The 27,471-nt window shown below is 41.7% G+C and overlaps 1 protein-coding gene across 2 annotated transcripts in view; it reads right to left on the bottom strand.

Annotated features, from left to right (window-relative positions):
* Positions 1-6,603: 6,603 nt before the first annotated feature.
* FAT4 (FAT atypical cadherin 4) overlaps positions 6,604-27,471 on the bottom strand; it is a 148,149-nt gene continuing 127,281 nt past the window's right edge. Inside the window, exons 11-18 of one of the 2 annotated variants that reach the window (XR_001602480.2) lie at positions 23,853-24,160; positions 20,887-20,972; positions 19,974-20,153; positions 18,796-18,920; positions 17,030-17,247; positions 12,540-12,801; positions 7,559-10,424; positions 6,604-6,870 (exon numbers count right to left, since the gene is read on the bottom strand). Coding sequence is in view for 1 of the 2 variants with exons in the window: in XM_016203322.2 (XP_016058808.2) it covers positions 8,560-10,424; positions 12,540-12,801; positions 17,030-17,247; positions 18,796-18,920; positions 19,974-20,153; positions 20,887-20,972; positions 23,853-24,160 (3,044 nt within the window). In the remaining variant the exon portion in view is untranslated. Of the gene's footprint in view, positions 6,871-7,427; positions 10,425-12,539; positions 12,802-17,029; positions 17,248-18,795; positions 18,921-19,973; positions 20,154-20,886; positions 20,973-23,852; positions 24,161-27,471 lie in introns of those variants that run through there. The other variant, XM_016203322.2, reaches the window with a different exon arrangement.

The raw sequence follows: 27,471 nt of genomic DNA, 5'->3' as shown, positions 1-27,471 counted from the left end.
TATTTTATTGTTTTCCCAGAACAATGAGAAAAATACAAGGTTTGGGAAAAGTAAGTTTACAGTTATTCATATGGAAAAGTACAAGTTAACAAACAATAATACGAAAATAAACTCTGTGGTTTGCACACTCACAACTGTAAACCTCCTTTTGCCCCACCCTGCACATGGTTGGAAAAACAAAAATGTCGGCGGGGCGGGGATCACTTGGTTACTCTTTTCCTTCAACAACTTGAATGGGGCCTAGAGAAGGGAAAGTAGAAAAGCAAGAGCATCGCGGTGAGCTCGCCTGCAAAGCTCCAGAGGCCATGATGCAGTAATTTCCCCAAATTGCACTTCAGTCCTGTTCACCCCAACCTCGGCCGCACATGAGGAATCGGGTAGCCTCACGTCCTTTTTACCGAGGATGACACCAAATTCTGAGAAAACAGAGTCCGGTACAAATGAAGCGGCTTCAGAATGAGCTGTAGACGCCAGGACCGCGCTGACCGTAGCTCAGGGCGGCGGCTTTCACACCAGGGATTTTAACCAAGTCCCACGCGGTTGGGCCACGCAGCTGGTTTATTGCCTAAAACGGCCTTTGAAACTCACTAAACCTGTTATTTCGTTACCGTAAAACCTCGATGTCATGGACTACTTCGGGTCAGGGGGTGTCCGTTACACCCGAAAGTCCTTGTATAAAGTAGGTTTTCCTAACGCGTGTGTTAAAGGACTGACAGGTTATTTAGTTTATCTGTTTTTCTTATGTAGACACATTTGTGGAATTAAAATTAACTGTATGAAAAGTTTAATTTCACAGAAAAGTCCTCTATACGTTACAGTAATTTTAAATTATACTGCATAGGTCTAGGAAACGCGAGCGCTCACCGCCGGGCGAGCAGGCAGGCGGGCGGGCGGGGCCCAGCAGGAGTTAAAGCTGCGGCGGGAGTCAGGCTGCGGGCAACAGAGCCAGTCACTGAGCCGCTGCTGTGCGGTCACGGGCTAACCACTCACCAAACATGCTTAGGAGCGTGACTCTTAGATTGAAATATGTAGTCTATAGCTGTAGATATGTAATATTTATTTACAACAGCAAAATTACTAGTGTTTTCTCCAACATATGGCCTATTTGCTAAAATTTGTCAAAAATAACAGTAAATTAATAAATAACCTGTTAATTTAATTATAAACCAATCTTAGTTAAAAGAGTTTTAAGAACAGGGTGTTAATTTTCACATATGACGTACAGACCAGAAATTTTATCCGTTAAATTCGAAGTCCTTAAATCAAGGTCTGCGAAATCGAGGGCTTACTGTCATTTGAATCTGCAGTTGGCTCCCAAGGCTGAGGAAGTCACTGATGAGATATTGTCCAGGTACCGCATGTGGCCACACATGAATACAAATATAATTTTATTTGGAAATATTAAAGTAATTCTCTAAAAACAGAGCTCTGCAAATTTGGAAGGATTTTGGAGAAGAGTCTAGTAGCTAGAAAATTGCAAGCTCCGCCCTGGCCAGTGTGGCTCAGTTGGTTGGGCATCGTCCTGGGCACCAAGAGGTTGCTGTGTTCAATTCCCAGTCGGGGCATGTGCCAGGTGAGGGACATGCAGGAGGCAGCCGATCATGTGTCCTTCTCACATGGGTGTTTCTCCCTGTCTCTCTCCCCTCCTCTCTCTTCAAAAATCAATAAAAACTCCTTAAAAAAAAATAAACTGAAAGCTCCTTAAAAGCAAGAGTCGACTTCATGGGCCTGGTTCACCCCAGTGCCAGGCACACTGTGCTGAGCAAATTAAAAAAAACGAGTGAAGGCATCACCTAGACCTGCTTACAGGCTGATTTGTTACAGGCTATCTGGAGAGTTATGCTTTTAATTTGATATCCCACAAACATCTGTTTAAGAATGGCCGTTAAATGCAGAGTGGCCAGGACTCGTGCTCTAATTTGGATGGAAAGCTCTCTATAAATTAGAGATAATTGACTTTGCCACTTTAAAATCCGTTGAGCGTTGAGTGTTTCTTGGACTCATTCTCTTCTCGATGTGAAGCTGCGTAAATTAAGACCGTTTCACATGCAAATGTACTTTTTTCTATGTCATAACGCTGACGGCCCAGCCTTCCTCTTTCAGGGGGACACTATCCTGCGCTCCCTGTCCGTAAAGCCTAACAGAAAAGGAAATGCTGGTTTTGATTTGCTCCCCGGGCCCGTGGATGTGTAAGCAGCACGTGTTACCCTCAGCTCTGTGCGTGGGTTAGAAGAAATATTTTTTAGACATGAATGGTTTCCTGTTAAATAGGAGAGGATTGCCAACTCAAGTTTCTTGTTGACAGTTCTGCCAAAGCGAAATTTTCTATTTATCTAAAGCCCTCTCCCAAACCCATGCGTCCCGTGGAGGCCCTCTCCTCCTCGGAGCAGCATCAGCCCAGGCCCGGCACAGGGCCGCTTTCTCTTCCCTCAGACTCCAGCTGTTAAAAGAATCGGCCCATTGCTGCAGAAGGTTACGCTGTGCTGTTACCTTCCCCAGGCTGTTTTTCTAAAGGAACGTTTCTCTGGAGCTCTCGAATGTCTCACTCCTTGACTTCGAACTCAAGTGTCAATAACCCTGTTTTCGGCAGCGTTCGGGCCTAAGCCTGTGCGCAGTGTCAGGAAAGGGTGACTCGGGCGTGGAGGCCGCTCCGGCAAAACGGAATCTTAGTTTGATCAGCGTCTGTACCGCAGAAAATGTGGTTTTAATCTGAAACGGGGAACGCAGTGACATTGCCAAAGAACTTTGCACATTGTTGGTTCTTTTACTTGGGCTAGAAGGGTGCCCTGATTGAGGTCCCGACTTTCTGCCAGAAAACCGTGAGGATCACACTTTGTACTTAGCAACCTGATTTGGGGGTTTGGCAAATGGATCCGTAAACGAATAAAATTGGAAGTGTCCAAATGGGTCACCTGGAAATTATCTGCCTTTATGCAGCGTGTGTTAAATGCTCTGTGGGTCTTTCCATTTTAATGATACGTCTGCAGATAAGGAGACTCACTCACAAATGGTTTCGGTGTATCTACCTGGAATATGTCACAGGTTACGTAAGGGCTTGAGGAGTCCGACATTCGTCAGCACATTCCTTTAATAAGTTCAGAGTCCTTAGGTTACCCGCGTGATGTCAACTACACATTTGTCCGGCTTGCCCGTGTGAATTCTAACATAATTATGATTCTGACACAGACACATTATACAGCACATAAAAGACTTCCTCCAGGAGTTTTCATGGAGGAATGAAATGCCAGAAGTACTTCTTTATGGCATAATCCTTAATTCGTCACACCGGACTCGGATCCTTACTAAAATTTGAACATACTTTGACCAGGGTTTATTAGTGATGCAAAGGTGAAGGTTAACTACACTCATCATGAACAAACCAACAAAAACTCATTAAAATATGTTTGGACAGGTCTTAGTTGCGTTGAATTCAGACATAGATTTACGCTGGTGTCTTACAGACACACGTTTGCCGCCACTCTTTCCTACCAATACACATCTGTCGCCTTCCATTCAAAAATTTTTCCTTTCACATGATCCACTTTATTTTTTAATAAGTCAGTTTTTTAAAATGAAAACTTCTGCAACTTCCTAATCGGTAATATCTCATACTTTGGATACATAAATGCCTCAGCAATAAGGAAATAGACTGACGATTATATATCTTAACATGCTTTCTGTTACTATGCCTTCAGGTCTGGCTTGGTCCTGGGGGACAGTATGGCTCGATCAGTGTTCGCACAGGATCCGTTTCCAGCGCACACCTCTCTTTCTGTCTCCTGGCCCTTACACACGAGTGCACAGCACAGTGTGTGTCTGCATTCTTGGGATTTACTTCGCATTTGGAAATGCTCTTATCTCGCAAGATAACGCACATAAATAAAGATGTGCTTCAACAATACTTCTGTGTCTGGGCCTGTTCTGAATTACCATTCTTGCTCTTTACCTTCGCATTCATTCATCCCCAAGGCTTTCGTGGTGCAGTATTGGCTGATGTGTTGGCAGTGATCCAGCTCACTGACCTCCTTCCCCTTCCTCTAACGTGGAGTGTTTTCGCGCCCCCTGCCTCCCCATGCCAGTGCCTCTGCCCGCCACAGTCACCTCTCGTGCCTCATTCAGCAGTCGGCTCAAATGTCACCTCCCCAGAAAGGCTGCCCTGATGAGTCATCTGAACTGGCATATGCACCCCCAAATCGCCACCTCCCCCTGCCCCGCTTCAGCTGGCTCGCTAGCACCTGCCTCCGCGAGCTGTTATGGTGCGTAATTATCACTGTCTTCCCTACTGAAATGTAAGCTCCATTGAGGAAGGTACTTTTTCTTCACTGTTTTATCCCAGGATCCAAATGAGTGCCTGGCATGGAAAGTGTGCTAATTATTGTTTGTGATCAAATGGGTTTAGCCAAGATCTGGAAACAGCCCAAGTGCCCATCAGTAAATAAGTGGATAAAAAAAGCTGTAGTACATTTACACCATGGAATAATATGTAGCTGTAAAAAAAAAAAAAAAAAATCTCTTACCCTTTGGGACAGCACGGAGGGACCTAGAGAGGATTATGCAAAGCAAAATAAGCCAGTCAGAGAAAGACGAGTATCACATGATAGCACTTATCTGTAGAATCTAATGAACAAAATAAACTGACAAAAATTGATCCAGAGACATGGAAGCATGGAATAGACTGACAGATCTCAGGGGGTAGTGGGGAGAGATTAACCAAAGAACTTACATGCATATCTGCGTGATCTGTGGACATAGCCAGGGGTGGGGAACCTCTAGACCGTGGGCCGTGTACGGCCCAAGAAATCATTTGGTCTGGTCCTGACAAGGCAACCGCAGGTGGGACTCAAAATTCAATAGAAGTAGGAGCTTTTTTCATAGCTAACTTTTAAGTTGATATTTTGTATGTTATAAATATCCAAATGGCCCTTTGGCAGAAAAAAGATTCCCCACCCCTGAGACAGTAGGGTGGTGGTGGCCTGGGGTGGGGTGGGTAAGGGGTGGAGGGGGTCAATGGGGGGCAAAGGGGGACATCTGTAATACTTTCAATAAAGATAATTTTTTTAAAGTGAATAAAACTTCCAACAAAGAGGAAAAAAAGAAATATATATTAGATTAATCAGACTTTAATATTTTATTTCATACTAAAAGCTTTAATAGTGTATGCTAAAATACATTATATTGCTAGGCTTATTTTTCCTAGGGGAATGCAAATTTAGTCACCTAGAAATGTTAGTCCCTTAAAATTAGATCTATAACATAAATAAGGGCATTGCTGAACTATTGATTTAAAATTTAAAAATTATTTTCACCTTTTACAGACTAATTTTACCATGATGTTGAATTTAAATAAGTAAAAATGAATTTTCATGAAAATAGGGGTTTGTTCTTAGATGGAGTGTCTGGAAGTAATAAACTCACATGGTTATATATTTTTCCTTATAAAAAAATGTTTACAAAGGACATAACTTTCAGTGGTTTGTCAGTTACTCATCGACGGTGTGGGTAAACATTTTCATAACATGTAAGTGAGAAGTGCTCCAAGCCCTTCTGATGGCTCCCTATCTTAAGATAGTTTTAATTTATTTGAATAAGCGATCAATAAAATTAGTAATTTAGAGAATTCCAGAAGCAGTCTTGCAAGCAGCGGCAGTGTGCCCCTCGGGCGAGTGACGCGTCCTGTGCCATGCTGCCAGCCTCGGCCTGCGGGCCGGGGCCCCGGGACCTGCTTCCCCCGCTGGCCGCGCGGTCACTGAGCCGCTCTCAGTGCGCGCCTGAGACACGCTTCACAGCACAGGCGAGACGCAGGAGCCCCAAGGGACTGATGCAGGCGGGGGCCGGCCAGTGACCCCTTAAAGGGCTGCATTAAGGTCCCGAGGCCATGACTCTGTGTGCGAACACGCAGGCCGCTATTAACCATTTGTCTGAGGGAATTGCTGCCTCGTCAGTTTGTCTATAATCCTGGCAACCGTAACACGCCGAGTCACGTCCTCTTTCGGTGAGTGAAGTGGTCGTCTCCACTCGAAGGAAGATTTCATCCCATACAGCTCTGATTGATTTTGTTCCAAGTATTGTTTTTGCTTCAGTGAAAGATTTCCGAGAAAAACCAAAGACAAGACATTGTCTAGATAAGTCTCCTCTTATTCCTGAACTGGGGCTGATTAATCAAGGAGACTGCACTTCTCTGCCTCACAGAGGATTCTTAGAGAATTAGAACAGAGTCTTGGCGTCAGGTCCGTCCCCTTAACCCTTTGCTATAATCATGTTTATCGTTTTCCTTTCGCTCTGTTCTCAATTACAGAGTTTATGTTCTTGAAGACATTGAGATGCTTGAGTTTCTGGAGAAAAAAACGTATTCTGTTTTGAGTTATATGAAGCAATCAACAGGCTCCCATATTTGGCTCACAAATTCATACCAAAATTCATAGGGAAATACTAAAACATGTTTGCTCATCACAGGTGACCCAAAATTTAGTGTCTTACACTGTCTAAACCACATTGTGGGAGTGTTATGATTTAGATTAAACCCACATCTGGCTTTCTATTCTGAAACAAAAAATATATATATAATCGCAACATTATTAGATGACAAAATAATTCTGGACTAAATTTCAATTTGTTGGTATTAATTTAAAAAATTTTATTGACTAAAAACTTTTACATATTAAAATCCCTATTCAATGTAGGACAGTCAATGGTACAGTTGGAGGGTAATATTCTCAGCAAATATTAGGTCTGGGGCAGAGGCTTAATGACAAGTTCTGAGACTGAGGTGACTGGCAGGAGCCCTGTTTTTCAGATGTGACTGCTGATGCACAGGTGGATCGTGTCCTGGGTGGACTCTTCTCTTGAACTGTTTCACTCCTAGGGGACTACCTGAAAATAGAAGTTCGTCTTGGCTAAGGCAGCATAAAATTTGTTTAGAATTTATCAGCACAGGGATCAAGGACGTAGGTGTGGGGAGGTGAGCTTTCACTCTTTCTGTACCACTGGATTTAAAGGAAATTCGGGAGAAAATGAGACCCAGACATTTTTCTATAATTAGCTTTAAGTCAGTGCTGTTCCTATGACTAACTATAAGCCTGGTCCAAAGCTGGCCTTCGGCGAATAGGCTCTACTGGGAACTTCCAAGCGTTTATTGCCAGAATGCTTACCCCAAGTTCAGGGCCAAGTCAGTCCCCTAAGACCCAGTCTAGTCGAGACTCATTATGCTCTAGGGAAGTCCAGGGACTCTGACAGATAGGAATGCACTAAATAGACCTTAAAATATCTGTTCTGGCAATATTCATACTCATGTTTGTTTTTAAAGAAAAAGAAGTTGCCCATTTTGTAGTTCAACTTGCCACACCCTCCTTGACAAGTAGAGATTGTTTTCAACAGGGGAAGAAAATAATTTAGAGATGAAAATTTGACATTACACTATGAATGCAACATATTTTAAATAAATATTTTAATTCTATTGTTGGCATTTACAAGTAGAAAGCATACAGTATGTTACAAATATCAAAATGTGAAAAATATGAACGTTACATAAGTAACAAATGTAAAAAAAGTATTTTCTTACCTTCCCGGAAAGTAAGAAAACTATTCAGCATAGGAAAATATCAGTATCAAAAACACTGCTTAGGTGTAAAAAAAAACCAAAAAAAAAACGGTTTTTACACGGTATTAAAAAATGACCTACAAAATGACAGAAAAGAAAGAAGTGCTGAAATTTGACTTTATATAAATTATAAAAACTGGGTACTTGGGGTAATTGCTAAATGGTCAAGAAGTAAGTCCAATCACAGGCTTTGCTTAGGTCGATTCTTAAAAAATTTAAAAGCATAGAACATTTTTCAATAAATAACTTTCACAAGTGTCTCTGGAGGCGCGGCTGGCGGCCTGACTCCGCAGTAGCAGGTGGCAGTGTTCTGGGACAGAATTGCAGTCGCTTTTTTCCTTAGTGGAAGCCTGGTGAGAACAAGACCATCACTGTTTACACACAAAAAAAGATTCAGAAGTTTTAACACAATTTCGTAAGAAAGTTCTAAAGTGCTGAACAAAATGACTTAAGTTTAGTACCCATGGTCGCGTGCGGCGTATTCAAATCTCCAGACATTTCCGAGCAACGCCGAATGCGGAATCTAAGATTCTGAGACGTGTTAATGCTTAGTCTTTCACTCAAGGGCGGGAGGGCTCTTTTCTACACGTTACAAGGACAGGTTCAACCTCACGGGTCTTGCAAGCAAAACAACGTCTCACAGCGGCAACAGCACACAAGCCCACTGGGAGAGCCACGAGTTCATTTCTGCAACGGCATTAATTTTTAAAATCACAAAGCGGACCCCGGTAGGTAAGAAGAACCTCCCCGAAGGCTGCACCCACGTCACTAGTCGCACAGTACGAAGCATGCAGGACACTGAGTCCACCCGAGCGCATTTCGAGCAGAGCTGTCCGGAGCCGGTCAGCGGCACCGTGGTTACTGCTGAAGGCTTTCCTCTGCGGCGTGCCCGCCCTGTGGGCGACCGAGGGCAGCCGGGGCGCTCCTGGCCGCCTCTTGGTCCCCCCGCGGGCACACAGCGCTCACACGTACTGTTCCGCTTCCCCGTCTTTGGGGACCGGCTGACCTGTCCCACTTTTGCTGTCTTCGTTTGCTGCTGCTGCTGCTGCTTTTTCGGGGAGAGAGGCCAAATCTTTAAAAACATCCACATAGTGTCCAAAGCCAGGGCCCCAGTTCAAGAGGTTGTCCCAGTTGAAGCTCCCCGCCTGCTGCCCCAGCTTCAAGGGCAGCGCGCCCTCGGCCCCCGCGGGCGCCTGGGTGCCCCCCGGCGCGCCCTCGGCCCTGCGCCCGTGGTACCTTCGGGGCTTCAGCCTGGCGCCGTAATTGTCTTCGTCGTCCGCGTCCGACTCGTTGACTTGAGATAACTTGGGCATCCTGGAAGTGTAGACCATGGGCTTTTCCCTGTCGTATTCCATCTCCGAGCAGGTGAAGGACTCGTGCGAGTCGCTGTCGGAAGACGACTCCGGGGCGGGGATGCCGTCGGCGGGGTTCCTGGTCCTGGACAGCGGCCTCCGACAGTCCTCTTCCGAGGACGACCTTCCGTGGTCTGCGCTGCAGATGCTGGGGTTCCTGGGCCGCGGGGTGTTCAGCCTCTCCACCTCCTCGATGGACAGTCCCACGGGCGGAGAAGATTCCAGGGGGATCTGCCCAGCCGGCTGCTTCAGGCGGCTCCCCGGCCTGGACCCGTGCGGGGCCAGCGCCTGGGGGCTCTTGCTCCGTCTTCCCAGCCTGGTGGAGCAGCTGAAGATGCCCGGCTGGCAGGGGTCCCCGTGCAGCTCCACCGCGCTCCCGTCCCGCACAGGGAGGTGCAGCTCGCGGGCCGGGCTGTTCCTGTAGAAGGTGGAGGCCTTGGAGAAAGGCGCGGGGCTGTGCCGGGACAGGGGGTTGGGCGTGGGGCAGGCCGAGTGGCTCAGGGAGCTGGTTCTCAAACCCTGGCCGTAGGAAGGCTGGTAGGTCAGGCTGCTGGCTCCTAGGGGCATGGGGGACTGCCTCGCAAAGCCCAGGGGGCTGTGCCTCTGGATGGAGAACTTCGGGGTGTGGCTGCGGAACTGCTTGTAGTGCTGGATGATGTCTGCGTCCGAGGGGGCGATGCTGCTGGCGTTGTCGATGTCATAGTGCTCGATCTCCTGCTCCGGGGAGGCCAGGGGCGCGCTGGGGATGGTCTCGGCGTTGTGGGGGATGTCGGTCTCATCGTAGATGAGGTAGGGGTTCTCCCTCTCAATGATGTCTGGCTTGGGGTTCCCTTCCGGCTGCTTCCTCACAGTCATGTCGTCCCCGTAGGGGGGAATGTTGTCTGGGTCGTCAAAGGCGACGTTCTCGCTTCCCTTCTTCTTCTTCTCCTTCGGTTTCTTCTCCTTGGGGTTTTTGGTCTTCTTGCCCCTGCACTGGTTACAGAGGATCAGGCTGAGGACCAGGAGGGCCAGGACCGTGGCACAACTGCCCACGATGGCAGGCACAGCCCACAGAGGCAGGGAGATCTCTTCGGGGCCCTGACTCAGAACACAGACATGCCCTCCGGGGCTTCCAGCTTTGCAGACTCTCCCCTGAGGACAGACGACGCCAAGACAGGCCACCACCGTCTCACAGGTCCTCCCCGTGTGCGACTCCGGGCAGCTGCAGGTGAAGCCCGAGTGCAGGCCTGGCTCGCAGCTGCCGCCGTTCTGGCAGGGGTGGGAGGCGCAGTCCCCAGGGGGCACGCACTTGTAGGCGTACCACTGGTTGATGCACAGCAGGTCGCCCCAGCAGGGGTTGCTGGCGCAGATGTTGGGCCCGCGGCAGCCGATCTTCACCGAGGGATCCGTCTTGGAGATGGAGGCCAAGCTGTGCTTCCCGCTGAAAGGCAGGCTGTCCCCACCGTACAGCATGGACGCGATGCAGCCATCGAAACCTGCGGGCAGAAGGGGCAGGGGGCGGTTTAGAGAAAACCAAAGGCTGATGGAATCTGGTCAAGAGAAGCTTCAGAATCACATCACAGCAGCTGAGAGCCCACCGCCTGGGAGCCATCATCCAGCTCCAAGGCCATACGTCTGTGCCTCTGACCCGCTGGCTAACTTCTTAGCAACACGGGGAAGATTTCCACCACCAAACTGGGGGGAGGAGCGCTCAGATCCCACCCACCCTTCCCGACCATTTACGAATGACTCAGACAGGCTGGGTTTGCTTTTTCTCTGTCTTTTTATTTCATTAGTTATCTATTTGTTTTATTTTTATAGTCTATATGTCAAGAATTGCATACATAGAAATAAAACTTAAGTTCTCATCAAGAACACAAAATAGGCCAGAGGCTTCCATCACTAGATCTGCTTTCTCAAGGGAGATGATATTGCTCCCAAGGAGTTGAGCATAGGTCTTGGGGAGCAAAAGAAAAACCTTAGCAATTACAGTGGTTTGTGGGTCTTGAAAGGGCAGCTATAGAGTATAACTCTGTATTTCATGACGTGGGGATAGTGGGGGTTAGAAAAAAAGATCTAAAGTGGCTCCTTAGAGGGTGATGGTTATTTTTTTAAGAAGTTGACACTTTGTTAGACCAGTGTGTGCTTATATTGCTAATGCTCCTGTCCCAGAGCCCGGGACTCTGCCACTAACAAAATGCATGATTTACATTGAGTTGTTTTCCTAAAACATCCCAATGAGTTAACATCCACATTCTCAAATAAGCTAAATATAAATGACTTATGACCTGGACTTGAACTTTGATGCCCTAGCTCCATTCCTCTCCCATGCATTTTTCAATTTTCCTCTTACTGATGCATCGTTCCATCCCAGTGACCTTTCCATCCCCAAATCCTCTTTTTTCCATGAGCTGTGGCATCTCCTACATTTGCTCCTACTCTCCCAGTTTTCTTTCTATGGCATAGGCTCCTGTCTTTCTCATTCAATCATAGTCATACCCAGTACTTCAGTTACCTGCTCGACACTGATAACTCCTACTACGCGTTTCCAGCGGAAGTCCACTCCTGAGTCTAGTCCATCTACCAAAAGGTCTTTCTCAAAGGTGCTCCACAACCAAAATCTTGATGCTTCCCATAGACCTGTTTCTTCTTGGACTGCTCTGTTCTGCACTTGCCTTTCTCAGTGGCACTACCCCGCTTCTAGTGGAAAAGTCAGGAACGTCCCTGAATTTTACCAAAATCACCAGCAGTTTGGTTGACTTCAATTTTTTAAAGTACTTCTCCTCTGCCACCACAGGAGCCAAAGTTCACACAATACCGTGCCTGCATCGCTGCGGTGTCTTCCCAGCTAATTCATGCGAGGTCGCCGGTGCCCTCCTCTAATGCATTCTCCATGGCGGAGCCTGAAAGATCTTCTGACATCACTGGACATGCCTAAGACTAATTTTTCAGTAACTCCTCACTGTTCTGAAAATAAGACCAAGACTGTATGATGGTCTACGAGGCCCTGCTTCATTCTCCAACTTCATCCTTAACTTTTGACATCAGCTCCCAAGGTGCTTGGTTCTGTCTACTTTTTGTTTTTAGCTCCTATCAAAGAGATTGCCCAAGAGAGGAGAAAGGGAAACTTTCCTGGAAAATGGACATTTGTACTTAAATCTGACCTTTCTTGGGCAATCTCTTAGAATTCTATGTTCTTCCTTCACATCATTTGTTGTAGCTCAAAAATAATATATTTACTTGTATAATGATTTGATTAATGTTTGTCTCTCTTACTGGGCCTTGTGTTCTATGAGGAAAATACTTATTAAGTTCACCACTGCACTCCCAGTGCCCATACAGGGCCCAGAAATATGTTGTGTGAATGAACAAATGAATAAATGTATAAATAAATGCTTGGTGGACATGGGAAAAGCACCATGGGCTGAACTGTGACTTGGCAGAACAAACGCAAACGCCCAAAGTAAGGGATGGCCAATAATTCATTATAAACTTCCTAAAGATAGTTATGACAGTCTTAGAATATTCATAATAGGAATTGTCAGAAATCCAACTACTTCTAGAAAAACAACTTTACCTTTCCTTTGTGACTACCCAACACAAGCATTTACCTGTTTGAGTATCTCGATGAGCTTGATTGGGTGGAATTCCTCCAAGGGATATAGTGAGCACATCGAGTCCACCAAAATCCTGAGTAGGGTGGACGATATCCCTGTTGTATATCCTGTCGATCGACAGTACTGTGGCTGTTCCGTTTTTTCCGATTAGAAAAGTGTGCCAGTGGCCATCGGCAACATACACTTCAGGAATATTTCTCTCCACTTTCCCAGCAATTCCTGCATCTGATGTAAAATGTACTTTGCCATTCTTAATCTATAAACATATTAAAATAATGTACAATTAAACTATAATATACTTGAATAAAAATGAAATAAAACCGTAAGATGTTGATCAACTTAAGCAGATAGAATAGCTGAAGAGACTAGCTATATTATACTTAACCATTTACGTCTGATTTTGGGTAACAATATACCTTCACATTCAACAGTTTCAATAGTTTTCAAGGTGCTATTGTATTTGTACCTAATGATTCAAGATGCATAGAATTATCTTCCAAAACACAATTGAGATAATCGGGTGAATGTCCCTTTAAGATAAGTAAATTAAAACTATTTTGTGATTTATAATTTTTTTAAAATTTGTTTTTAATTTTAGAGAGAAGGAAAAGGGATAGAGAAACATCGATGGCTGCCTCCTGCACATGTTCCGACCAGGGATTGAACTTGCAACCTGGGTATGTGCCCTGACCAGGAATCGAACAGGCAACCTTTTGATTCACGGTACAACGCTCAACCAACTGAGCAACACCGGCCAGGGCATGATTGCCTATAATTTAACGGCAATGGTGAGTGTAAAAAAAAATTGGACAGTTTAGCAAATGGCCCATAATGGTCAAAAACATTAAAACTACTTGCAAAAAATATATCAATGCTTAGATAAAAATGAAGCATAGTTGGAAAAATAAAGACAAAAATTGTTTTACCTGTCATCTATAACACACTGGAGTCTTACCAAAAAATCACGTCTATTATTTACATCAGTTATTGAGATTAAAAAACAACTATGATGAATAAAGGGTGAGTTCTTAATAATGAGGTGTCTGGGCAAGTCTGCACTTTGGCTCTCTCCCAATCTATCTAAGGGATATTTGGTTTCTGTTACTTCGCCCAGTAGACCATTGGGTAACAGGATGCTCCTACTCCCATTTCCAACTACCAAGTTTCCAGTATTCTGAGGAGACACTTTAGAAAATAAAATAATTTATGAGGCAGATGAACATTTGGTTCAGAGAGCATCATCCCATCAGACTCCCAGACAGAGCTGGTGCCGGCAGGGGGATGAAGTGACACTGTGTCTCAAATGACAGGCATGAGAGGATGGATCAGTTTATGTTGTCACTCAGATCAAATGCCATTTCTCCATGCAACAAACACATCTGGTGGAACTAAAAATCAGTACATCTGTACTGTGGAAAATATGCCTAACACATTTACATATGTTATTCATATTGTAATATTTTATTAAAGCAGTCTCTCTAGATAATAAATTTCAGTACCAAACTCAGATAGAAAAAAAAAGAGAGTTGTGGTTAAATGACAATAACATTTCATCAAACGGGCAGCGTCTCATGACATGTGGTAAAAACAGCAACTCGTCTTTGGTTATAGCCAGAGTCCTGTTTGGAAACAAGCCTTGGGAAGAGCCCTCTCCCAGCTCTGTGCCGCTCGCCTGATGGTTTTATCTGAAGAGGGAGGCTTTGGAATATACCACGGAGTGGATTCAATAAGAACATTCTTAACGGTTTCCTTTTCCCTAGTAACACTACCGAACGCCTGTGTTCTTTTTAACTTTCCAAACATCATGCTAATGTTTTGCTTTGTTCATTTATTTTTCTAATCTACAGAGCTCTGAGTCCCTCGTCCCAAGTCTGTGCCATATACCTAAGCCTCACTTTAAAACAAAAACGAAGAAACCGGTGAGCTATGCACCAAACCGCAGACCTGACTGGAGCGGGTCTGTCATCGCTTCGTGCAGAACTCCAACGCGCGACACAGCGCGAAGGCAGGGAGGCCTGGGGACATGTCAGAGTCCACGCTGTGCAGGAGCGTGCTTTCCTCTGCTTTTGTCTCTCAGATGGGCCTGCCCTCGTTTCTGTATCCACAGACCCTATCTGTTGACAGTCTCACCTCTTCCCACACCGCCATCGCTACCCACCATGGTGCTCTCCCCACACCGTACACAATCCCGTTGCCCATTTTTATTCCATTTTCACAAAACGTATGTATGAGAGGGAGAGAGAAAAAAAAAATTGACTGATTTAGAGTATGCAAACAAAGCCCCAACAAAACTGTCAGAAAGAGAGCCAAAAGAAGGAAGCCAGCCAGGGGCCTTGGCCGCTGATACGCTGGCCGATAAGGAACAGTCCCCTGGGCCCGCGCCCCGTATTCCTGTGGCCCGCAGAGCCTGCCTGCCCCCCCTTCCTGTCCATCGAGTTCTCTCCACTCACTGCTTCTGGTGGTGGTGTTTTTAATCTACTTATTTCGCCTGCCCAGCCCCTTTAATCTCTGAAAAGATGCTTTTCAAAATTCGATGCAAAAGAAATGTGCCTTTTGGTCTCCTCAGTCGTCCTTTTTATTCGCAGCGCCCGCTGCCCTTCTCTCCGAGGCGCTCGCCGCCCGCGCCACCCCGAGTGGCCTGCTGCGGGCTGCGGGCAACAGGCCTCACGGGGACAAACGGATGCTGACATTCGGCCCCTCCCTCCAGGAAGAAAAAATTCCGCCTTGATGTCTTGGCTTGAGGAGAGACTACAGAGTGTTTCACGCGTCATTTAAGTGGCACGAGGACCTGGGAGCAGCTTCCCAGGCGGCGCACATCAGGCCCTGCCCGTGTGCCGCGGGGTCTACTTCTCTCCGCTGCTTGATTTTCTCGGCTTCTAACACCTTTCAATGAAAATGACGAACACCGACTAATAACATGACGCAGTGGCTTACGTGCTGTTTTGTAGTTGCGCTGTTAATTCAGGGAATGGCTTTTTGTTTCCATAGTGGAGGTGCAGTTATAGGCTAAAGAGGTTCTCTAGGCCGGGATTAGGGCAGTTTCTCAGGCTGGCACTATGGTCACTTCAGACTATTGAATAATAATTTTTCTGTGGGGTGCTGTGTGGTGCACTGTAGGATGTTTAGAGATATACCACCCCTCCCCAAACCATGACAGTGAAAAATGTCTCTGGACATTGCAAGTGTCCATTCAGGGTAACATCACCCTCTAGTTGGGTGACTAGACTGGGGGGATTATAATATGAGAATTTTTAGAAGACTGATATTTTTTACTTCTTATTAAAGCTATGTATATAGAACATAACCAGAGTTGGCTTGGATAAAAAGAAATTTTGAGAATAAAGAGGCTGAAGTTTAAAGGTGAACATCTGTTTTTACTTTTAGTAAAAAGTGAATTAAACCTAGCACTTTTCTATGCATTTTGCTCTTTGCTTGATTAACTAAACTTTTAGTAATTTTCAAAATATTACTTTATAGGTAGAAAAAGTCAGGAAATTTGGGTTTATTTTCTTAAAGAATTTACCAAAACTCATAAAATTGAGTAGAATCGTAATATATTGACTGCTTTCTACATTATTTTGTATAACTAAACTGAAGAAAATTATTATCCAAGAGATGTATTATTTGTGGGATAGAAAGCAGAATAATAGTTTCAGAAATAAAGACTGCTGAGCAGATGGAAAATGCATGTTGAATAAAATTACCAGCGTAGTGTCTCAATTACAGCTGAGGAAAAAAATAACAAATTATATAAAAGCCTAATAGTACATAAATCTACCGTTTTCCTGAAATATGATATTTAAAATTTATTTAGAAACGATTTGTAGAATTTAGCTGTAATTTTACTTATAATTCCAAAGACACTTCATTTCACAGGGTTTACCTAGATAGTAAATTGAATATATGCTCCAGGGTTAAAGCTAGATAATTTCAAATGTTTCTTATTCCATTCCTGCCCTTTAATATACAGGGTGGGGCAAAGGTAGGTTTACAGTTGTGTACATGAAACAGTGTATTCTTGTATTTATTTATTATTGTATTAGTTTCCATACAAACAACTGTAAACCTACTTTTGCCCCACCCTGTATCAGTGTTTGAAATAATTCTTGGAGAAAAGTATTTTTCCATTTCAAAGACACATTATCATTTTGTTTTCCTTTGTTTAGAAGTAGGGAGGGGGAGCAATATAAATTTTTATCAGACAAAATAGATCACAACAAATTCTTTCCATGCCAGCCTACCTAGCAGTGGTCTCAACTCTAAACCAACACAAAAGTGTTTAGAAACCAAACCCTGCAGGTCTTTGTTGCTCTGGCCAGTGCCTGGGAAATGGTTAAGATAGATGATATTGGAATGGTGCCCAGCATCAGTCGGAACCCTAACGGGCTGTAAAAGCAAAGGACAGGAATTGTGGGAGAAGTGATTTAAACCCTGACGCAGCAGGCGGTCTACTCGAATGAAGTCAGCATTAGCTTTTATCTTACCTTCACAGTAGTGTAATTGCTGCTTTCTTGGATATGGATTAAAATGCCATTCTCGCTTCTTGTCCTGAATTTCACTTCCAGGCTGTTCACGCCGAAAGGCTCCACCGTGGCACCGCGGAGGCTCTGCCGCAGCAGGTACTCCCGCTTCTGGTTCTGACTCATGTGGTAGTCCAGGCGCCCTCTGCCTTCCAAGGACAAGGCCGTGTCGGGAGTGAGAGCTGCGGGCCAGCAGAGGGGACAATGAGTGCACCGTGATTTCTTAGAGTGTCTATCGGTGACAAAACATTACTAAAAGGGGCAAGGAAAATATTAGGTTCTTAGAATTAATGTCTCCCAATTCTCCTATTGAAAACATAATTCCATGTGTGAATTATTATGTGAGTTGATTTCCAATGCTTAAATCCACTTCAGAACTATGAAATGTAAAACTTTTTATGGCAGGCATTAATCATTTGGGAAATGATACTTGATATAAATTATGAATATCTGAAGAGATAGCCACCTGTTAAAATCTGGGGGAAACGCAGTGAATTATTATTTGTTTATAATGGTTCTCTGATTCCAAAATTCATAAATGAATATATGTGTTCATAGTTAAAGTGATTTGCAATCTTTAAAGTCTCTAGCAATTAGAAATTTGAAGAAAAAGTTATATAATCATGTATTTATATTTGTAGCTAACTTTATGATTAGTAATAATCATGTAGAATTTAATTTTTCATCACGTATAATTATGATTTATCATAATTTGACAAAATTTCCACACTACTGAAGTATGGAAGTTTGTTATAGCACTATAGCTAAAGAAAAGACATCAAATGAGCACAAAAGGGCTTCAGCATTAAATGGTACACTTTAAAAACGCAAACTTTATAGTACGTAAATATGTTTTTAAAACCACACATTTCTAAAGCCAATGACTCATTTCATATTCCAGATATAATTGGGTTCCTACTTATTAAATACTCATTACTTTAAAAAAAGTGTGTCAAAGTGCTTTTTCTGTTTTGATTTTATCTTAAATAATTGAGCACAATTTTATTTTAGCATCCTTAATTAAATCACAAATTTCTTTTCATTCTCATATTATAATAGAACTAAATGACTCTGAAAAAGTAGTCATTAAATGCAGTGATTTAAGTACTAACCACTTATTTGCAAATGAAGCAATTTTTATAAAAAAGCCCATTAGGGTTAGATGGTGAGAGAATGCCACAGTCTAATGATGGCTGGAACATCATTAATGTCTCAACAGTAGCATTAGGGTTTAGAAAAATAAAATAAAAGGATTTAAAAAGTAATATTCAAAACCAATTCTAATCATTGAAAGTTAAAATTCAAGTATCATTTTAATTATAATAGGTTATAATGCATCGTATGATGTTTTGTGCTCCGTGTTGAGTGATTTATCATTTACACCTTTCTACCAAATACAAAATATTCACCAGAGAAGTATAACCTGAAGGCAGATACTAATATGAAGCCCCTGGCCTTGTAAACTGCCTCGCATTCCTAAAGGTGAACCAAAAATGTGACACATTTATAAAATGGAAACTAATGACGTATTTAGTAAATAATTCTACAAGGATACCACTCTTTCTTGAGCTCAAAATATAAATTTTTAAATGTCACTATTTCACCAGTGATTACCCATTTAATATTTTCAATATTTAGAATGGAAACAATGTAATTCCATACTTAGGCACGCATATCTATACTTGTCATGGTTACTAGAATGTCCGGCGGAAGGGGCGACGCTCACGTACATTTTTCACAGTATTTGCCCGTCAGTCCATCCGTGCAGTGACACTGCTGCCACGACCAGTAATCCGTGCACGTGCCGCCGTGCTGGCAGGGGCTGCGAGTGCAAGCGCCTTCCAGTCGGGGGCACCTGAAACCAAGTCACAACAGAGACTCAGAAAACAGAACAACGTGGGGGGAACCGTGTTTAAATGAAAGACAAATGGTGCCCTGGGCGGTCTTGCCCAGTGGTTAGAGTCGGCCCAGCGACACCCCGAGAGCGGTTTGGGCGTGGGGGCCCCTGCGGGACAGGGCCCGGTCCTTGCGGGAGCAGGGAGAGGTCAGTCACAGGCGGCTACAAGCTGTGCTGCAGGAGACGTGGGCGACGCGGAGCAAGAGTTTGGGGTTTTCTTTTGATTGCTTCAATTTTCTGAACTTTGGAAGCACGTTCATTAGCTGAGCAAAGGATGCAGGGGATGGCTGAGGTCTGGAAAGAGGAGGCATGATCTAGTCGCTGAAGAGAGTGTGAAAATGATCAGCCTCGGGGAACATAACATATGGCCACACTGGAGGTCAGGAACTAGGAATTTCAAGAGGCTACGAACTCCTCAGGACCAAGTATCTGCTTGGTCCTTTGTTTTGCTCAATTTTCAAATTTTCAATATAAATTAATTTTTAAAATAAAATGTTATTTTTACAATTCCTAAATCATTGTTAAGAACCTAACCAATAATCAGCTAGGGAAAAAAACTGTTTTACTGTGTGCAATTAATCCAATTATTACCTGTTAAAGATGTATCAAATTTTGCAGAATATATAGGCTTACATGTAAAGCTTTAATTTCAAGTAGGTTTTTGTATACACTATTGCTAACACTTATGCATCATGATGTGCCAGTTCCCTTTCTATGAGATTTAACTACTTAACATATCTTTACCATAGCTCTGTAAGGTAGAGTATATACATACATACATGCATACGTGTGTTTTTTCTTAGACTCCAGAAAATAAGAATTAACTTTCTAATCAAATATTACATGCAATGTCAAACAAAATTTCACAGCTATGAATAAATATTTAAAATTCAAAAAAATGTAAAACATTTGGTATTTTTAGGGTTTTGGACACAATTTCACCATCTGATGGTCAATTATCATACACTTTTTGCATTTTCTTTAGAAGAGTAAGAAATAAAATTGCCATACTGGTCTAGGATGCCTTGTGCGGCCAGAGCCTGGCTGGGTTCCAGAGGCCTCCCATTCACTGCAAACTCCATGATGCACCCGACGAAGTCGTGGCTTTCCACGTGTCCTCTCCTCTGAAGAACTGGGTCCAGGGATCTGATACCTCCAACTGTGACTCGATTTGGCTGAACATCAAGAGTCCTCCATAAGAGAGAAAAGCACATTAGTATTGACATGATAGATTTCAGTAGAATGTTTCATTTAAGGAAGAGTGAAGATAACTTTTCCTGGCACGTGTTATAGCATGGGGCATTTGAGGGGCAGCGCTACCTCTGAAGGACTCCACCAGACGGATACCTACAGGATTATTTACGGTCTGAAGAATAAAAATTATGGAGATGGTATTTTCATTTAGTCAAATAGGATGTATATAACAATGCTGAATTAGGAAGGAGCACACTATCAGAAGATAAAACGCATTTGGAGTGGTGGCCACTCTAATGACATTACGGTTCCCCTTCACTGCAAAGATAAGGAATGCCAGGGGTATTACTGCAATGGATTATGTGCCACTGTTTATTTTTCCATTTGTTACTATTTCTACTAAAATTACTGTTTTCGATGGGGTACTGCTATGTTCCAATTTGAAGTGCTACTGAATAATATCTGGCAGTACTTGTCACATACAACGTTCAGAGAATGTGTTTAAAAGGGGAGGGGTCCTTGTCCTTATCCTAGCCTTGCAGCACCCAAGTCACATGCACCCATTTCAGGAAGCTTCTCAGAGGACAGGCTATGCTCACCTCCCCTTTCTGGAGCTATATTCTCATCACTACCACTTCATTTCGCACCTTTTTTCGTTACACATTTTGTACAGGAATTATTAGCTTTAATGTCAAGTAGTAACAAAGATCAAGCTAATAGTTTTACTTACCAGTCATCTGAGATGGCCACGTTACTGACAGTGCAGTACCCTGGCTCTTGGTCCTCGGAACAGGAGTCCACAGTTAAGGAGGCTGCCTGCACAGCAAGAGAAGAAATGGTCACTGGGGTTCTATGGCCCCTTTTGTCGTTTTCAGCCAATCCACCCAGGCTGGTTTCTATGTGGACGTGATTTTGAAATTGTGATAACATTTTGATTTAGTATGATCAATACAATAGTAAATTATGGACACATTTCTTTGATATGTCTAAATCTAAAATTGTGAAGTAATTAAGGTGTGGGAAAGTGCTTTGAAAAATCTTCTCCAGCCCCCTTGTTTTATAGATGAAAGAATCAAAATGCTATTAACGTCTCTTAGAATATTATACAGTTTGTCTGAGACAGCTTCCTGGGGTTACAATTATAATAAACCTGCTTATTCTATTAGCCAGCTGGTCTAACAAATGGGAAAAAACCCATTAGATTTCTGATTTTCAAAAGTCGTCTTCCAATAATAATTCATGCATATATACAAAAAGATTTTGAAAATACAATGTAAATATTACAGCAACCTATGAAGATTATACTTGCATTAGAAATATGTTAGATGTTCTTTTCATTTATAAGAATCATTTATAAACAGCATATTACAGCATATCTATATATAATCAGAGTTTATTATTATATATTGCTCTACAGTAGAAACTCCCCAATAATATTTAAATCACAATTAATATTAGCTGTTTTTGCATCCAAAGGGATGAATTACCCCAAGACAAAGCTTTCTATCTAGGAGAACATATGAATACTCCATGTGATCAATAAACAAAGTCATCAAGTCATGGTCACAAAGCCTCTAAATTGTGCAAATGGCAACTGGGATTGTCTGCAGTCCATTTGAGACCAAGGTTGTTGCGTATCCATGTTAGTCTAGCTCTACAATGCAGGTGTGATGCCTCTCCTGTGCCCCCCAAGCTGCAGAAAGTTCTGCAAATGACAAAGCTTTGCATGTTTTATTTGGTGAAATTATAAGGATGATATTCAGAGTGTGGTATCTCAGAATACGGTAAGTTGCAAGAAGAGGCATAACCCCAAATCTAGTAGGACTGAGGGTTTCTCCCAATGCAAACAACAAAGGTTCTACCTAAATTTATTTGAGTACCGGAGAACAGGACTAACCCAGCTTTGTCCCTTTGTATAAATACAGTTGACCTCTGAACAGTGCAAGGGGTGCCGACTCCCATAAGGTCGAAAATCCGTGTATAACTTTTGACTCTCGAAAACAAAAGTCGTCCCTCAGTATCTGGGGGGGTTAATTCAGGACCCCCATGGATACCAAGATAGGCGGATGCGCCCTATATCAAATGGCACAGACCAACGGGTACTGTGACCCTCTGCATACCTCAAACAGAACAGGATATTTAGTGGAAATATCCATGTATAAGTGGACCCACACAGTTCAAACCTGTGGTGTTCAAGGGCCAACTGTCTACACAAGTATTAACTTATAAGAATGGGTATCAGTTGAGGTTAATTTCAATAAAAGCAGAGCAAGTATAAGAAACAGCACAGGGAGGTCATGCAGGTTGACCAACATTACCTGTTACCTACATGCAAAAATATCTCTCTGGGTTTCCGTCTTTCTGAATCAGGTCACTTTCATTATATATTGAAATTATTCATTTTTTAATATTCCATTTTCAACAATACTGCATATGACTTTGAGGAACTGTCCATAAAAATGTATACTTAGATGGGAGATTTGTAAAAGGTATATCTTAAATACCTTACATTTCAGAAATAATGAATGGAGTCAATATATAGTTATTGTGCATCAAATATTACTGGCTAATGTATTTTAAATTATTTCCATCAGTTAATTATTATAACTTATTATAAGCTCCATACAATGAACTCTCATGAGCCATGTAAATTTTTTTCTTGCCACCTTCTCAAGGAAATTGTAATAAATACATTTTTAGGAAACATTTACACTTACAATTCTATGTCATGATTTTTTTCAGTGCCCCACTTAGCTAACTCTTTTAATAATATTTTTTTCCAGTGCTCTATAACATTGAGTGATATTAATCTCAAAGGCAGTATTAGGGTTTCATAATACAATTTATGTTGCTTATGTAGGCTATTTGATTTATTTCTAAAAGAAACTGTTAACACATCTATCTCTGTTTATAAGATGCAGAGCATTCATTCTAGAGATCCCTAAGGCAATAATAAACTCGGGAGATTCGCATGCATATTTATGAATGCATCGGCTAGAAAAAAACAACTTAGATAGTGGTATCACATTTTAGTCAAACTTAATATTTAATACATTTTTTCTTATTTTCTACAAGTTCGCTGGTACAACTCAAAGAAATATACCTGAGGGAAAGTTTTACTTGAATAGTAGCTCATGTAATTTAATCTTCAGAGTTAAATGCACCTTCTTAATTGTTGAATTTTTCTACCACTACCACTGTGAATTGAGAAGTTTCTATCCTGGCAACGAAATGATTCAAAGCTGAGAAGTTAATGATTTTGCCAGTTTCCAACAAAATCCTTCTGAACTGTAGAAAACAGATTCAAAACCCTGTAGAGGCCTTATTTGGGATGTTTTCTGAAATAAGGAGAGACTTTTCCTCTGACTGAAAGAGCAGTGACATTTCTTCAAAAGCTGATGGCTCTGGCTACATGTTACAAACACTGAAAGAATTCTTTACCCCTTGGGGCATACCCCGCAGTACCTTTTTCTTTGTTCTCTCTCTTGCTCCCAAGCCCTTCTGTGATAGAATCAAAATGTTCATGAAGTTGAAAGGGAACCTGGAGGTCAGCAGGCAAAATCATCTACCCCACATTAGACTCCACCATCATCTTAGCTACAGAGTTATCTTCCATATGCTCTGAGAACGGGGGTGAAGGGGTCCCCCTCCCCCATTGGGGTCACCTGTTAGTGCAGGCCACCCTCAGTGCCTTACCATTCCAGCTCTGCGGGCAATCACGGTGTGGAAGTGCCCGTCCGACACCTTCTTCATGGTGGTGAGCTTGTAGGTGCCGCTGCCTAAGTTGTAAGAGAATCTTAGTCTTTCTTCAGCAATTTCAAGGGCCAAAAATTCAGCCCGGTCCCCTGTCTGGTTGTCATAGTTGTAAAGCAATAAAGCATGACTTTTGATCGTTGCAAACTTGACATAAATATAGTTGTTATTGGGGTCCAAGCTGGGAAATTCCATGTATGATAACTCCTCAAATCCATAGCTATTCAACTCGCAGTGTTTTCCAAAGACACCTGGAGGTGGGAAAACGGACAAATAGACACATCAAATTCTAGTGAAGTTTTGTTTGTTTTTTTAAATGTATCTTTATTGACTTCAGAGAGAGGAAAGGAGAGGGAGAGAGAGAGACAGAAACATCAATGATGAGAGAGTCATTGATCGGCTGCAGCCCGCAACCCGGGCATGTGCCCTGACCGGGAATCGAACCCCGATCGCCTGGATCCCAGGTCGACACTTAACCGCTGAGCCACGCCCGGCCGGGTGTCTAGTGAAGTTTTATTAAATGACTTTGATTAAGATGCAAAAATTAGTCACACAACACTTTTATTTCCAAATACTATCTAAATTAAATTGAAAAAGAATGAATTGATGATCTTTAAAACATATAACAGAGATGATAAACTGGTTTAATTGCTTTTCTTTGGCCAATTAGGAAATGTATCTAAGTATGCCCCATTTCTAAAAAATTAGAATTAGTGGAATGAAGTATGTCTGAAAAGCTTTCTTTGCTGGAAAATTTTCAAAATTGGTCAATCTTTTTAAAGTTTTAATATTCTGTAATTTTCAAACAAGATACTTCATTTATAACATATAATTATTTTTCTTCCTGCCTCATAAATTCTTAAAAACAATTTTAATTGAGCACGGTAAATTTTGTTTTGACTTAAAAAAAAATCAGTCTTTCTATTTGTGGTATTTTCAAGAATCAGAAAATTAGGGAAGGGAATAACTGCTTTTAGGGAAATAACTGTCTTAGTTTTTATCTCTTTCTTGTTTCATACCCACTTTGGGTATGATTTATACCAGGCTACTTGGAAATAGCTTTCTGTTTTCCAAAATCCAGCATTCTCATTTGTTTGTGCTGGTTCTTTTTCAAACTTGAAAAATGAGTTTTATTGATGTTACAATGCCATGCCAAAATTCTTTTCCCACAAATATTAGTAGACTGTAGCAAATGATTGGAAAATTAACCCATGCCAATACATCATAACTCTTATTAACTTGCAAAGGTTTCACTCCTTAATTTTGGCTGCACATCTCTTGTAAATGCGTTGCATTTAGAGTCAGGGAGTTGTTCAGCCAGAAGGAACCAATGCCATCATTTTACAAAATATTTAAAAACTGCCCAAGGCCACAGAACCATGGGATTCAGAGCCAACATTAGAGGCCAGATCTACTGATTGTCTAGTTGTTTATCCAAATGTTCTTTAAGTTAAAACAGCCTAGTAGCTGCTATAAAAGTGTGTGTCTACTACCTTTTCTGCTTCTGTAAGGCGAAATCATATCAACTGTAATGAGTACAAATATATATAATTTCTTTTTAATCATTAACTGAAGTTAAAAAAAAATTATTGGAATTGTATATTATAAATCATATACATGGCATACATTTATATCATAAATATATCATATAGTATTTATATTGTGTTATATTTATATACAACAAGATTTTAGTTTATTTTTTTAATGTGTTTTTATTGATTTTAGAGAGAGAGGAAGGGAGAAGAAGAGAGAAATAGAAACATCATCTATTGGCTGCCTCCTGCAGGCCCCCTACAGGGGACTGGCCAAAACCCAGGCAGGTACCCTGACCAGGAATCAAACCAGCAACCTCTTGGTGCATGGGTAGGCGCTCAACCACTGAGCAACACTGTCAGGCAATAAGACTTTAAAATTTATTTATATTAAACATTTATTATATATACCTTACATATGCAGAAGGAGTAACCAAAATTAAAAAGCAAAGCTGAAGCATACAAATTAAATAGGTTATTGCATAAAAATCTTCACTATGTGTCTCCTCAGGTCTCTTCCAATTAAATTTTAATAAGTCTATGGAAATGTGCTTAGAATTGTATATTTATATATGTAAAAAGTATACAGATCCCAGGAAGATGTTCTACATTTTAACTGAAGTCAATACTATATATTCAAACATAAAAACATATCCTTATGGAATATCTTTTTTTTTTCTTTTTAAGGAGTTTTGTTATTATTTCTAGAGAAAAGTAAATTTCTGTTTTTAAAATAAAATAAAATTTAATGAGGATTTTAAAACTGCCCTCCAACTGAAATGCCACAAAAACCTACATAAAAGTCAGGAGAAATTATTAAAATTACTCTAATATGGAATATTACGTGTGTGTGTATATGAAATTATACATATATACATTTACACAGGCTCTCTTTATAAAAGTCTTACGCATTTTTTTTTTTCCTAAAATATAATCTTAAAAAAATCTAAATTAAAAAAAAAAAAATCAAATCCAAACAAATCTTTCACTGTTGAGAAGGTAAACAGTGCCAAGTTTTTTCCAACTTCAAAATTATGGTTAAGATGTTCTATAGGATGCAAGTGTAACTACCCCCAGCTATTTGTTTGAGAATTTCCATCTGCCATGTTTATTTGTGTGTTTCACCTACATTCAATTTGAAAAGGAAAATACTTTTTCCTTCAAATTCTGTCTAAAATCATGTATTACTGCTTCAAAGTGTTTTGTTTTGTAAGTACTTCTGTTGTCTGACAATATCTAAGTTTAATTTTTTTGTCTTTGCACACTGTTAGGAACAGGGAGAGAAATTTGTACTGCCAGCCACATATGATCTGTCTCTATTTTAATTTATGTGGTTGTGCTGGTTCCCACTCCCTGGGGAGCTCTAGTAGGGTGAGGACCCCGAAATACTTCCACCCGATAGGCAATGATTGTTGTATCAGCTACACCACAGCAACAATTTGTTCCGATTTACTATCAATTATCTTAAATCCTCGTATTTGCAATTGGTATGCAAAGGAACCTCTAAAAATGTAAACAACCTTTGTTCAGTTACTTGAAATCATTTTTCCACTTTCCACTCTAATCCCCTTATCTTTTATTCCAAAACTTAAGTTAAACCATGAAACCTGGTTGTGGTTATGTGCAGAAAGCAGCACCCTTTGGGATTATAAGATATCACTGAAAGAAAGAAGTTGTAGGAGATCTAAAGTTGTGGTCATTTTGACCTTGATCTACCTTTCTCTGTTTCATGAGCCTTGTTTGGGATAATCTCAAATAAATTTGAAAAAGGAGGGATACTGTGAATGCCATACTGGGCTGAAAATAAAACTTTCTAGTCGCTACATCAGCTTGGGGTAGTTTGGTCTTGTTTTCATTTTTTGCCTTTAGACAAAACCCTCAATGTCTGAGCCTCAGAACCATTGGTAAAATGCATGGCTCACAGTGAGATATTTTTATATTCTGTTTTTCATTATCATTTTATTGCTGTGCTTTACAGAAACAAAACTAGATGGAGTCATGGACTTATTTGAAAATGAATTAACAGTACA

This window comes from Miniopterus natalensis, chromosome 4 (assembly GCF_054644295.1).
Source record: "Miniopterus natalensis isolate mMinNat1 chromosome 4, mMinNat1.hap1, whole genome shotgun sequence".
NCBI lineage: Eukaryota > Metazoa > Chordata > Mammalia > Chiroptera > Miniopteridae > Miniopterus > Miniopterus natalensis.
This window is presented reverse-complemented; position numbering and strand designations above follow the sequence as displayed.